The following is a 14,797-nucleotide window of genomic DNA, read 5'->3' on the forward strand; positions in this document are numbered from 1 at the left end:
ACACACACACACACACACACACACACACACACACACACACACACACAAAACGAGACATGAGCGCACCTGAATGTCTGATGTGGTCTGAAGCCAGACTGTGGATGTGTGTGGATACACCGCACACGAGGACCAACTGTACATGCAGCTACAGTATCATAAACACTTTTACCAGAGGTTGTTCAAATATTTACTGAAGCCCAAAATACATTCTCAGTAACGTCATGTCTTCAATTTGAATTAGCGCCAATTTGACTCCACAATGATTCAATGATTTACGCTAAACACGTCGCCCGTGGCAAGCACAGATACACAAAACTAGACACGCACTTGGTATTTGTCCATATTAAGGCTGATTTATTGTGCAGCCAGAAATGGACATTCCAAAGTATAATTAAATACAGTAAATATAGTCACGGTTACTCTGAGGTTAAACTACACATTCTCTGCATTCTTCCCTGTCATCTCAGAGACAAAAGGACAAACACATACACACCCCCCCCTCCCTCTGTCTCTCTCACTCTCTTCTACTGACCCAGTTTCTCCTGAGCAGTGTGTGAAGAGGGGAAAAGGAAAAAAAAAAGGGAACATGCCCGTTTCCTCTGGCTCAAACACCTCCACCGCACAGGAACCGACGACAGAGCCGAAAAACAGACTTGGACTGTGTTCGTGTGCGGGGAGATGTAATGTACTGTACACAAAGCTCTCTTTGCATGGTAATATTTCTATCCCTACAAGACAGCAACAATCTGTGCTTACATGAGAATTATACAGATTAATCCACATGCATACGTTATGACACACAAGCATTTACTGTATTTTAGTAAGTATGTGTTGACAAGGAGAATTCTCACTTGGTTGTAAAAGCTAGACTTCACCCAACGGAGGCAAACTCTGGCTTGTGGTGGAGAGAGTACAGAAGGACTTTAAAGTAGATGCAAGTACTCGTCATTATGTCTAACCTCAGCATCCACAACTGCATTTCAGGCTATTGGACAGCAAAGACTGTTAAGATTACAAATAAAAAGGATGAAACTGCCTGGTTTGGGCTATTATGACATATCAGTACTTGAGGTGGAACAAAATCATGTCTGTCATTTTTGACAGTGTATCTTAAATCAAGAAAACCAGGCTCTCGTTCCTTGCCTGTTAAATGATAATGTCAAAAGGAGAACTTGGCCTCACGATGCGAGTGCTGACTTATGCGTGTTCACTGGTGGTCTGGCTGTTACACTGTGTTGCTGTACATTCAGGCAACACCAAACTCATAAATAAAAGATCTCACCAACGGCTATAAACAAGAACAGGAACAGATGGGTTTAGAGTGCTCGGCTTTTCTTTGCTCGATCTAAACTAACACACTTTATGAACTGTTGCACCACTGACGTGCTGCTTCTGCTTCGCAGCCAGTGTACACAAGATTCCTCCATGTTAAGTAACACACACCTAGGCATACAACTTCACTTCTGCACACACGCACACAAACACACTTACCGTGTTGTAGACAGAGTAAGCTGCTAGTACGTGGAACAGGGCCTGCTGCCTAGAGAGGGAATAGAGAAACCACCAGTTAAAAATGAGGAAGTGGTTCCTAAGCAACAATCGAGCACATCAAAACAGTGTGTCGGAGTGCGGCGGAGTATATTCCATTTAAATTCCCGGAGGCCACATGAATAATGGTTTCTCAACCACCTCATCCCCAAATTAACTCCATCAATCAGCACAGACAGCTGCAAATAGCTCAGGGAAGGCTGAGGAAGCCTGGCTGCATCGTATCATCCTGGCAGCGTTTGTATAAGTGTGTGTGTGCGTGTGTGTATTTCAGTTGAGAAGTGGCATTAACAAATATAATGTAGACGAGAGAGGATGCCTCCCCTCCAAGCCTCTACGGTAAATACACGTCGTAGAGACAGGAAAGGCCGCTTAAAATAGCTGTCAGTGTCTCGGTGTGAGTGGGACAGCTGTTGACCTGCAGGGAAGGAGTGAGCAGCAAAGCAGGATGGAGCGTTGTTTTGGTCTGTTTGGACTCGGTGGCTTTGAATTGAAGGGGAAGTACATTACAAAGAGCACTCTGCCTCGCAGTCGGTCTGAATTAAACAGACAAGGACAAACCAGTTGCCTTCACATCACCATTGTCTCCCACAACTCTGTTCTGAGGCTCATTTAATGTATGTTTAATCTATATTTTTAATATATTAGCATTATATCGATGTGGGCAGTGTGATTATGTACATGTACACTTGATGTCGGTGCACATTTCTGTATGAATACCATTTCCTGTGGGGCTTCATGCACTGACAGGAAGGCTAATAAAACACAAAGGAGGAAACTACCGCTTTGGTTGTGTGCTTGTGTGTGTGTGTGTATGTATGTGTGTGTGTGTGTGTGGCGGGGCTGCCACAAAATGTAAGGCCGAGGTCACACTCTGCAGAAACGTAAGGGAAAACCTGAACATGGGAGGTGAGAAAGAAAATATAAACAAGAACTGTGGAGACACAAACGGGGTTAAAGACAATTGTTATGAAAGCTAAACTGTGTCAATGATTTTACAGGCAGTCTAATAGCTAATAGAAGTAGTTGTATATGATCCGCAGTAACAAGCTTTCTGTTAAATGAAGCTAAGATCTCACTTGACTCCAAAGCGGTCCATGAACATGATGTGGTTCCTGAAGGTTCTGTTGACGTCCAGGTCGATCTGTTTGATCTCTGTGGAGAAGTTACGAGCCTGCAGCTTCATTCTCTGGAGGAAAGAAAAAAAAAAATTTGGTTATAAAAGCAAATCAGAATGTCACAGGAATTGTCCTCCTTTTTAAGAGTCATACCTCATATTTTCCGACGTTATCTTGTTTGACTTTTTCTATGTCCAAAAGCAAGGCCCAGGCCTGGCCTCTCAGCTGCAGGGGGATGCCTTTATATACACGCTTCACCAACTGAAACACATGTGACATATGAACAGACGTGAATGGGGGACTCTCTGAACATAAAGAGGCCACAACAACTAGAAGAGAGAGGCAGAGAGGGTCAAGTATGGATGCTGCTTTACGGGATGCAGCCTTGTTAGCGTCACGGGCACTTGTGTGCTTCCTTTAACTGTCTAGACCAGAGCGGAGGGGGATAAGGGAATACACTGAGGTTAAAAGGGGAATGGAAAACAGATTATTAACAGAAGCGGAAATAAGACATCAATTAGTTGAGTTGGAAAAAAAGGGAAGAGAGGGCTAAATTGAAACAGCATGTTGGTGTACCCACCAGTATGGAGTTACACACCTTTTCACTGTTCCTGTACTTGTCCCACTTCTTCACCATCTTCAGCCATTTCTCCACTCGCTCGACCTCATGATGCTTTTGCTGGTGAGAGGAAAGACAAACATACATGTGGTCCAACATTATGCGAAAAGGGCATCAATGCGTCACATGAAATGTCCCAATGTGAACTTGCTACGCAGGTTAAAAATAGATACCTTCTCTTCAAGCGCACTGGGTGTCGGCAGCTCTTTCTCACTGGAGCGGAGAAGCAGAGATACACAGCACGTATTAGAAGTATGGACATTGAGAGGATCATCGGAGGTTGGCACTAATACAATGCATCAGCAAAATGTGAGAAAGATAAGAGAAAGGGAGGAAGAGGGACAGATGATGTCTATATACAAACAAAGGTGTTCTCCTAGAGTTGAAACGACTGCGAGGAAGCGGTCAGAGCATGAAGTCAGGTAACTTACTGCAGGAAGCCGAAGCGGTCGGTAACCTTATAGAGGCTGTAATTCGCATCCTCCCATGGGTCAATGCGGACACCCTCCTGTCTGCCCTGAAACAACCACATACCATCACTCCTGTTATCGCAAAGTTTAGAGGTGACTTACGATGGTGCAAGGCAAGCAAACTGTGAAACAGAACTAGTAGAATAGATTGAACTGTTGGGTAAACAGTGATAGCGTACTTAGCGGCATTATTTTCGATTATCATGAATATTTGAGGACTGTCATAGTTAGGTGATGGTATTCCTGTGCACACTTACCTTGTCATATTTAGAGATGATGTCAGTGCGTTCCTCTGCTATCAATGTCTCTATGTCCTTCTTCATGTCAAAATCTAGAAGCAGGCAAACAAAAATGGCATTCATAATGATCAGAATTGGCATAAAGCATTTCAATGTGACAATGTGCGTTTATAAGACATTGTAGTTTGGTGAGTTACTGCTGGTTGTTGGTGTGGAATATGAAGACATGATGACGTACTTGACTGATAACGGTAGCAAAAGATACTTTAAGATACTTGAGTTTATAAAGATGAGAGTGCAGAACAATTACAGATCAGTGCTGAGCTGGAAGGATTTCCGTGTTACTGAAGAACACTCGGCATTGTTAAATAGGTCCTGAAGGGGCTCTGACCTACAGATGTGAATCCTCCCCATGCTAGTGGTGGGTACAGTGATGTCATCTTATCCCCGAAGATGAAAAAGAGCACACAATGTTCTCCCTCCCATACCTCTCACCATGAGATCAGCTCATTATTATGAACTTTCTTACTCACCAAACCCCAAAAAGAACAGAAACACATCTGACAAATCATACAAATCGTTGCTCCTTTAAAAGTAGACATTGTACGCAGCGTGCTGGAGTCTGTCACAGCCACAAGGCCATCACTAACTTCCTGTTAGTGTGCCCAGAGCTTCAGCTGACAAAACGCTAGACCTCAGCTCGAGGTCACAGTGTGAAGTTATAAGTAGTGATGCACTGAACATGATTCTCTTTAGAGGTAATAGTCAGTGTATTGTACGCCCCTTAAAAGGATGCAGACTTTGCGTCTCTCGGTTAGCAAGCAGTGGTTGAAAAAGAAAACAAAGAAGAAGATTTAATACAATTCATGTCAAAGTGGTTTCAAATAGAATACAGAAACAAAATACTTGAAAACGTGAAAACTCATGTTAGACCTGATTTTGTTGTTGATATGTTGTGTGACTGTCACTGGCTGTTTAGGGATTTTAATAATAGTCTGTTCCTCATCTTCCAAATATGTCTAAATTTCAGATTTTTTTTAGCTCAAGTCAGACTGCGAGTGAATCGACCCTCTCACAATATCAAATAATCGAAACCCTTTTCCCCTCCTTGATCTTGAAACGCATACATACTGTGTAAAACAACCCAATAGTCCTCTGGCGTGTTTCCAGACTCAGACAGGTGCATTACTTTATGATTCATAATCCCTTTTTACCTCAAACTAATGGAAGAAGTACATAAAGAGATAAAGAAAGCCTGTTGATATGGACACGTGTGTTATTCCAAGACCATTTGAGTGTTAATCGCAAGCAGGCATAGTAGGCCAGTGGGTCATATAAGGCATGTATAATGAAGGGTGACACAGAGAGACAGTCATGTCCATGGGACTCTGTTTCTACAACATGTGGGCGTGAACATCCGTATCGTTACCGACTCATAATAGAATACAGAGGCAAGAAAGCGACAGACTGAGCTGAGCCCACGAGGAAAGAAACAGAGAAGTGGACAACTGAGGCCAGAGTCCTTGATGAGACCAGAACTCTGATGGTCCTGGAGCCCCCACCCCCCCCACCACCACCACCACCGTCTCACAGCATACCCCCCCCCTGACCCCAGTCTGGCCCTCTAAGCCTGCCGGGAGCTTGATGAGCTCTGGCAGCGGGCTCGGCTGTTTAGCAGTTGTCAGGGCTGAATAATCCCCCAAGAACGAACAGCCTCTCCGCTCATTTGCCAGACCAGCATCTCAGAGTGAAGCTTGGATATGAAGAAATATGGCACATATGTGGAGATAAAAGAAACCGATACAAACTCCAACAAAGCCTTTGTCAAAACGCTGAAACCTTAAACGCGGGACGGATGACGAAGCTAAGACAATATAAACGAAAGTTACATTTGTAGGATGATCTACAACACGTGAAATAATATATAAATCAACAAAATGAATTGCCAGTTGTGACACTCCAAAACAAAAGTTGTATTTCAGAACCATTCAGTGACTTCTGTTTGAAAAGGTCTCAGGCTTTAAAGGAAAACGCTCCAGAAGAGCCCAATGCAACAAATGCCATGACTGAGGAATACTTTCACTGACGTTTGACAACACGAGTAGCCAGCTGAGCCCTCAGGCGCTATGCGTGTCTGAAACGCCTCGCAGCGACAGGTGTGTGTGGCACCTGCCACCACACACACACACACACACACACACACACACACACACACACACACACAGACCCTTGTGCCGACCACGACGATGGGAGATCTCCACAACATAATGTACACCGTGGTGCCAGAACAGTGGGCCAACTGACTGTCGTTGGGCATCAAATTTCAAGATGCAGTTTGTTTAAGAGTTGTTTATGTTTTGGGTCAGATATTATAGCGCTCTAAAAACTCTCTCTTTAACTACACTGAGGGTGGGAATTTCATTTTATACAAAAAGGTGTGAAGAAGAAAAGAGATAAGCAGAGTGCACAGGGAGTGAGAAGGTAAAACTGAAGCGTTACTTTATCCTTTTCATCAGGTGCCAAGTCCTTCCGCCATAGAAATCTGACCCCCAGAAGCTCAGCATCCAGTGTTCTCCTTCAAAACAACAGCTGAGCGTCTCGTCTAACAGGTGGCTAGTGAAACCACACCACCAAGCAAATGGCCTCCGCTGTTCTATGCTTTCCTTTTTACAATTCCCTTTTTCTTTGTTCATCTCAGGTCAAAACTAGTTCAGGTTTTTCTAGGTGTCAGCATATTTTTCTGAACAGCTGAGAAAACAGCTGCAAGGTGGCACCATCAACATGGCTCCAACCTCGCCTATATCCTCTGATCGGGGGAAAAGTCTGTCGAGTAGTACTTTACACATACACACAAGTCTGCCGTCACTCGGCTTCAAAGTAGAAATGAGGTAAATATCAGGAGTTGGAAGTGTTAAGCATCAAAGTGATGTCTCAATAACAGAAACGTTAAATAGATGTGAAACATGTTGAACTCCTGTTTGCGTCCGTTGATTATTTAAATATATTCGGGTTATAAATCCTTCTAAAGGCCAAACCAATAATTAGGGCAGCTGGTCATCATTATCATAAAATAACCTCTAATTTTGATGAAGATGAAGTCAAAGGCATGGCCATACATGACTACCAAGAGTTGTGAGACATAACTAAGCATAACGTGACTCACTTGAAGGCTCTGGAGGGGCCTTCAAGTGAGTCACGTGATTCTGAAAGAGAGGTTTTTCATACAAGCGGCACGTAGGGTGTTGTGAAGCGTTTTCAATCACTAGTGTTCACGGACTGTTGTGCTTCATCTTTAGCTTCCAGCTGCTTGCTTCCTGTGTTGAGTCTCCAGACTGCTGATAGTATTGTGTTGGGGTTCAGGAAGAAAAGGAAACCGGTGACCGGCACTCCTCTAACAACAGGTTCAATAAGAACTGTGACGAGAGTCTGACAACAAAATCTTGCTCCATCCAAGGAAAACCCTTTTACAGACAAAACTTCAAATAATCGAGACTTGGAGTCAGCAAGAAAGATGTGAGCAATGCCCAAAAGTGGTCAGTTCACATCGACATTGCTGGTATTTTGCTTGTGAGTCACCAACACAGCTGAGGCCCCTCATTAGGCGAGCCATCAAGGGCCTTACATCCTGTGGTTGGTGCAAAGAAATTTCCTTTGAACAGCTATTTCTAAGAAAAGTGGCTAGTTACGGTGGGGATCGGGGTGTGAAACTGATGGGAGCGGGAGATAAAAAGGGAGTAAGCAGCAGAGAGGGTTACTGAGCGGGAGAGAGATCTTACAAATACAGTCGAACATCACACCTGAAGACAAATATAGCAAGAAAGAGATTCATTTTAGGTGTAAATTAGTTACAGCTTTTAAGTCGTAGACAAGCTGAACATTTCAGATGAGTCCAGGGACAACACAGGTATTCACATCTTCTATGTTAAAACACAGCAATCCTTCCACGCCTCTCAAAACGTAGGCGGAGTGAGGCCGAGGTGGTGAGAAAGCGGATCGTGGGCCACAGCTGCAGATGGCTAATGCACAATTAATATGCAGTGAAAAAAAACCCCTATGGCTAAATTTTGATAACCTGCTTGCTTACAGGATACAATACTTTGAGCCTGAAGTCTACGTGACATCACTTCCTGTTATGACATAGCGCTCTAAATCTAGCTTGCGTATATAAGTTCTCAGTGCAGTGTTGTAACCACAAACAGCTTGCACAGCGCTCTGAATCCGTGGTGTTCGGCAGAGATGCGGCAGTCAAAACCTCCTTTACTGATTCATCACCAAAAAGGTCCGGCCTCGAAATGCATCGCATCTCCCCGATGTGTTCAGTCCTGCTGTGACCCACATGGCCTCAAGTGTCACGGAGAGAGACAGAAATACTTAAGATTTTCACGAGTCACAATAATTAGGACAAGTAATTTTATTGCAAAAGGCTTTTAAGGAGGAAACATGGAAACCCCAAAGGCCATTTATTCCTGTTTTAAAGCCAAGTAAGCTAGCTAGTATGTCTCACTGAAATGTAACATATACATTCAGCTGTGTTTGCTTACTCTCTACCTAATTTCACGGTGGTAATAAAGTCAAAAACATGTCCTCTTTTACATAAACTTCTACATTTCCGTGTTCCATAATCATCTCTCTTTTGGCGCATGATCAATCTTAATCTGAGCAGCAGTCAGAGAGTTAAGGCAGAGGATTATACAAGAGCAAAAATCTGAATGACAGCCCGAGATTAGGAAGAGTCTGGCAGTACTCAACTGTGGAAACTCTGCGTACAGTGAGCTCCACTGGACTGATAGTGAGGGGTGTGTATTCGTGGCTGTGTATCAGCGGGCAGACATCTTGAGCTGAAACTACATCAGGGTGTGGAGAGTTAAACAGAAATAAGTTCTGGTCTCCCTCCCACTTACAAGTATTGCATTAGAACCCAAAGGAACCGATTTATCTCGGCCATTTTAAGATTTGATCACGTTCACCATAGAGCGTCTTTGTGGTTGGCACTCCGACCCGCTTCCCAAACTGCTGATGGCGTGACGAAGGAGAAGACGACAGATGTTTGGTTCATTTTAGCACGGGAATGATTAGTCAATGCTGCGTGGTCAGCCAAAGGACGCTCTGGCTCTGAGATCAGACCGGCTCAGGCCATGCACTCATTCAACCTGGTTAACCTCCCCGAGCAGAAGCTACTCCCATACCGTGCATGCGTGTCATTCATCACTATGGATTAGTGCCCTGCACATGAGGAGAGTAACTGAAACTACCACCAAAATACCGATGGCAAAATACCATCGGCAACTACGGCAATACCATCTGATTTTGATTATTCATCAAGGGCTTTCTTGTAGTCTAACAGACGACAGACAGAAAACCTTATCACATTAATGTAATTCAGTCCTTTTCTGTCTGTCTCCAGTACACCTAAATCCCATGTCTGTGTTTCTGTTTGCACATTGTCATGGTGTATATATACATACAAGACCATCTTAAGATGCCATAAAACACATTAAATGTAGTACTTTTGCAACTGTGTTGGTAGGTAATCATTTCAGTAATTACTAACACAATTCACTGCAATGAACTTCAAAGACTGCTTTGTAATGCACTCTGTGTGTTACACTGCATTAATGCTGTAGGCTCGTGGTGATTGTGGAGAACAAACATGTCATTCCAGCTCAGAAAAAGGAACGAGGCTTACAAGCGACCACATGGCTCTAATTTCCACATGAAGAAGTCTGAAGTCCCAGATGGCTTCAGAGCTTCAGTTTTAATGAGAGAGAGAGAGAGAGAGAGAGAGAGAGAGAGAGAGAGAGAGAGAGAAATGGGGATCGCTCAAAAAGGTGTTTGTTTCTATTTTCAGCAGGGGCACGGTATCTGTGGAAATATATCAGATGTCTTTTCTTGCTGATAACGTAGCTCCTGTCCTGGTTCACATATTCCAGCTACAGACTGCAGTCATGTTCACCCTCAACAGATCTTTTGTTAATTTCCTCTAAACACAACGCTGATTTGGCAGCTGAAAACAAATGGATGTTATAAAAAGGGAGCCCCTCAGAGACTAAGAGTATGACGAAGTCACCCCGCAGGAAATCTAAGCAGGCTGGTAGGAGATGTTCAACAGCTCGCGCTTCCTTTAAAGGGAGGTATGGAGTCCAGATGGAACTTCAGAGATACAGTTAAACTGATAAACCTGGATAACTGTCCGCTTGAGTAACAATACACAATTGTGAATAACTGGTATAAAAAACACATAGCAGGTTTTATCTTGTTTGCCATGTTGCCCACAATGATCAATTATGACACATACAGCGAATGACATGTGTATGTAAAAATAACCCAGACACTTCAATTCCATCATCCTCCAGACAGTAGAAGGATGCAAATGTTTAAGGCCCATGCTGACAAACATGTGTTCTGCAGGTGTGAAGGTGCATGGACAATGGACAATTGTTTACCCTCACCCCTGTGGTTCCTCTCAGGAATTTAACATATTGACTCACAGCAAAGCATGGCAAACAGTGAGCTAACCTAATCTACTCTACTCTACTCTACTCTCGACTGGGTTGAAGCGACCACCGACACCATATGAACTAGGAAATCAACTTAGGAAACGGGGAGAGGAACGATACCAAATTAGGCCAATGAGAGAAAAACAGCTGGGCAGCGATTCCTTGTCTTTCTTGCTGTCTGAGCCTCTTTTTCCTCCGTCTCCCTCCGATTCATTTGTACACTGTAGGATTTGTGTTTATGCATAGAAAAAGGGACTGCGTGACCCCACGGGTGAAACATCCAGAGCACAGGGACCGGGGGAAAAAAAGCACATGGCTGAGAATAGCTTTTTGTCCCCAAGGGGCTTTTCTGTCCTGCTCCACTCTGCATTACCACTGTCGCTCTGCCTTATCGTTTTTTCCCCAAAGCTGAGCACATACAACACAGATCGGCCAAAAACACTCACCATCCCAAACTAACCAACCTTTCCCCCCCATCTTAACAAAAGGAAATAACAAGTGGGGATCTGAGGAAGGAGAGCTCTCTATCACCTCACCCTGCATCTGACCCGGCCTGAGAACTGTCTCTGGTCCTTACTGCCGCGTCTAAATATAACAATGACCACACAAAGTTTGAGCCGCTGGAGTCTCAGGCCAGCCAGAGAAGCCTCGTTTCCCAGGGTGGCAGCACATTTTCAAAGGGGATGGTATGAGGAGGACAGGAATGTCCAGGGAACAGGATTCATAAACACAAAACCGCATGACCCTGCTGAGAAAGCCAAATTCTTATAAATGGATCCTCTTGCTTGCAAAGGATTCATAAGAGTCCTAAAACCATCTGTGAAGCCAGAGGAAACGCTCTCATCTAGTTTAAATAACTGGTGCTTTACTTTACAAACAAGCACTGTTACGTTCTAAACTAATATTTGAATATGAAGTTGAACAACCTATAATGCACAGGGGGAAATATGCGATATTCAGGAAAGTTATGTAGTCTCTGCCACTTACTGTCAATTTGAACAATCTGAAGTGGCATCTAAAAGAGAGACAAAGCAGAGACAATAATAGAGGGGAAATTCCAAATCAGCCTAATTTAGCCTTTATACAAATGCCACAAGACAAACAACTATATGGGCTATTATCCCACAGAGCTGTTACTCATCTCCTCAGTGGTGGGTCTGTTTGCAGCCCGAGTGACCATCTTCAGTCTCAACAGTAGTGTGACCTCAATTTTACTAATGCTAGTGTGTTGGGAATAGATTTAGCTAATTTATAGACAATTTCAGCTCATGCACTAGCTCCAGCAGAGGCTCACTCTCCAGCCCAAATCAATGCAGTGTGGTGATCACTTCATGTTAGCGAGCAGGGCCGATCCCACGGTCCACACACACACACACACACACACACACACACACACACACGTTTGTGGAACTGGAACTGAAAATAGCACGTAGGTGTGAGTGTGACAACTTGTCCACGTGTCCCCCTGACTATCACCCAGTCTGTGCTGCGATACGCTCCAGCACCTTGTGACCCCGACCAAAAGAAGAAGAGATATGGAAATGCCATACCTCCAAAACAAGACATCTGGAAAGATAACACTGAACCTCTGAAAAGACATTTCATGAGTTACACAGCAGGGCTAAAGCCTCTCTGTCTTGTTAATGTTGGCGAAAGGCTTCGGTATCTGGTGCGTTTTGTGACACCCAGCATCGGGCATTTGACGGATATCATAAAGCCCCCATTCAGGCAGACAAAAAGGCCATTGAACCCTCTCCACCGAAATCATATTGTCACAATAGAATACAATGAAGGCGGCTTGTTGGAGAGTTACGAGAGAACCACACATGAAAGTCAAATTTGGTCTGATAAGGATAAAACTATTCAATCATATTGAATTGAGCAGTTTTGTTAACCAAACTAAACCTCAACATATCATTTACAATACCGCTGCAATGATTTCATCCAGGAAATGAATAGATGTCAATGCTTTTGATGCATCGTGCAGTGAGATAAGTGGTGATTTACATTATGAAAATTAAGAAAAAAACAAAAACGTATTCACAAACTCTGAGTACGCTGCTGACTGAGGCCCATTCACAGGCATACAAACAAAATAATGGCTCACATGCTCTGCCTCACACGTGGCTCACATCCTGTTGGCATCAGCGAGTGCAGTCAGATCATTGTTCAAGAGCACATTCAAGTCCCTGAAAGCCTTCTACAAATTACAGTTAAAATGCACACACATTTTTATAAAAGTCAAACTCCTCCAGCAAAGCAAAAGGTTTTCAAGGCTTTTCTTTGATTTGGCGACTCACTGGGACTTGATCTCTCAGATCACATATCAAACCATCTGACACCAGCAGGACCGCGGAGCAGAGAGCGGTACACGATGCAGGAGGAACGAGATGCTGAGGGACGGGTGGATGACGGCCCTGTCACATGCATCACACTAAAGCACACCAACAGTGCCGTCACCTTTCCTGTGTGGAGCTTCCTCCTCAAACCACAAGCAGAGTGTCACACCCTGAAGGCTGAACATGGCAACAATGAAAGAAAGATACAAAATGCTCCATGCTCCACGCTTGTGGGCGTGTGCAGCTAAGAGAAAATACTACTCATCATTGTACACATCTTTTGTGGACTGATGTGTACTGAGATTAGGTCCTGTGCACCCATACTCACTGGACTGCAGATATGTATGCGCACAAACGCAAACAAACATGAATCTGTCTCCTTCCCTATGCCGTCACAAACAATGATGAGGCACCCCAATTAATGACTGTGCATATCTCAATGTTGGCTAGAGATAGTGTGCACTTGCATTAGCAACATGCACATCTGCTGCATTACACTGACAACAAAAAACAATGGGGGGGCAGTACAATGACCAGCAGACATCTGGTAGAGGATGAGAGCTAAATCCTGCAGGAGATCTTTCACTCAGTTTGTGAAACTGAGTATGAACCAGTGAGACGCCCAGTTAACCTTTCAAAAGGGGGACCACGCATGGCATGACATGACACACACACACAGACCAGTAACTGACTGGTTGGACGCTGGAGCATCTGTGGGCTGTGTTGGGTGAAATCCTGCTCGCTCCAATGACCGTGTTTCCTTTTAGCATTAAATGCATTATCTCGATCACAAGTACAGTCCCTTGATTCTGACACTTGTCTCACACTTGCTACGTGCAGCCTACGTTCATTAGAGAAAATGCGGAACTTAAGGATGTTCAAGACTGAAACACAGAGATAGAGAGAGACTCTGCTTCATACGAAGACATCACAAACAGAGAGTGGGTAACCATAAAACAGAGGACAGAGAGGCGGATCCCATCGTGGACACATATCTCGCAATCCTAGCCGGAGTTTAGAAGAGTGACGAGTGATGCAAAATCAGAAATCCCCCGAGAGAAGCGCTCGGTCACTGTTCTTACCACAGACGGTAGCCTCGCAATCTACTCTTACAGTAAAATGATTCGGTTCCGATAAACAAAAAACACCAGCATACATCTCCATTTCTATAAATCACGTGCACATGGGGAGACCATCGATATCCAGAGCTGTCCACGCAATAATAACGTGAGGTATATGCTCCGGATACTGGTTTGTAGAGGATTAGGCAAGTTGTAAAAACACAAAAAGGACCAAATAAAGACATTCAGGCGACAAGTACTCTGTGGCCGCTCACGTCCATGTGTTTCCAGGGCTAATTACTGTCCAGTGAGTGAAGAGTAAACAGTATAGTAGACACACTAATGTTCCGTCGTCGCTGCTTACCTTTTGGAGAGACTTCCCTTCTTCTGTATAGACTAAATGCACTATTCTCATTATCTCCCTCGCTGTCCAGGGGAGCCCGTCGCCGAAACACTGACAGCACCACCACCGTGCTGAAGACTCGTCCCCGACTGTCGACGAGCGTCGCTGATATCGATGCTGGTCAAACGGACGCACCCCCTCGTCCAGTTCCACATGCCGCGAGCTGGGCTGTAGCTGTCTGGCAAGGCGGCACGCCAGTGACAGTGACGCACGCGCACGCGCACGATTGGCGGCAGCGCGTGCACGAGCCTCGTCGCCGAAGGAAAGTTTGAGCGTGGGTTTCCGTGTTTGATTTGTACGGTGCAACGACGGCCATAATAAAAGGCAAGACGTAATATTTACTAGTTCACTATATTGATACTTCAATTTAAACGAAGACGGAGTCCCACTTCTTCCTCCTTATTATGCTCAACGCCAGCTTTGATGATTAAAATGCAGTTTTGCTAGCTTAATTTCCCCCAATGAACGCAATGCAACACATTGTATGTTATTGTTGTAACGTT

At 44.2% G+C, this 14,797-nt stretch overlaps 1 protein-coding gene across 2 annotated transcripts in view; it reads right to left on the reverse strand.

Moving 5' to 3' along the window:
• Positions 1 to 14,546, reverse strand: part of LOC116391125 (USP6 N-terminal-like protein) — a 17,926-nt gene extending 3,380 nt beyond the window's left edge. Inside the window, exons 1-8 of one of the 2 annotated variants that reach the window (XM_031861413.1) lie at positions 14,256 to 14,546; positions 4,013 to 4,086; positions 3,717 to 3,802; positions 3,459 to 3,498; positions 3,265 to 3,345; positions 2,820 to 2,927; positions 2,628 to 2,737; positions 1,492 to 1,540 (exon numbers count right to left, since the gene is read on the reverse strand). In XM_031861413.1, coding sequence (XP_031717273.1) covers positions 1,492 to 1,540; positions 2,628 to 2,737; positions 2,820 to 2,927; positions 3,265 to 3,345; positions 3,459 to 3,498; positions 3,717 to 3,802; positions 4,013 to 4,078 — 540 coding nt within the window. In that variant the 5' untranslated portion in view covers positions 4,079 to 4,086; positions 14,256 to 14,546. Of the gene's footprint in view, positions 1 to 1,491; positions 1,541 to 2,627; positions 2,738 to 2,819; positions 2,928 to 3,264; positions 3,346 to 3,458; positions 3,499 to 3,716; positions 3,803 to 4,012; positions 5,540 to 14,255 lie in introns of those variants that run through there. The other variant, XM_031861405.1, reaches the window with a different exon arrangement.
• Between the last annotated feature and the right edge of the window lie 251 nt (positions 14,547 to 14,797).

This window comes from Anarrhichthys ocellatus, unplaced genomic scaffold (assembly GCF_004355925.1).
Source record: "Anarrhichthys ocellatus isolate YVR2014 unplaced genomic scaffold, GSC_Weel_1.0 scaffold2, whole genome shotgun sequence".
NCBI lineage: Eukaryota > Metazoa > Chordata > Actinopteri > Perciformes > Anarhichadidae > Anarrhichthys > Anarrhichthys ocellatus.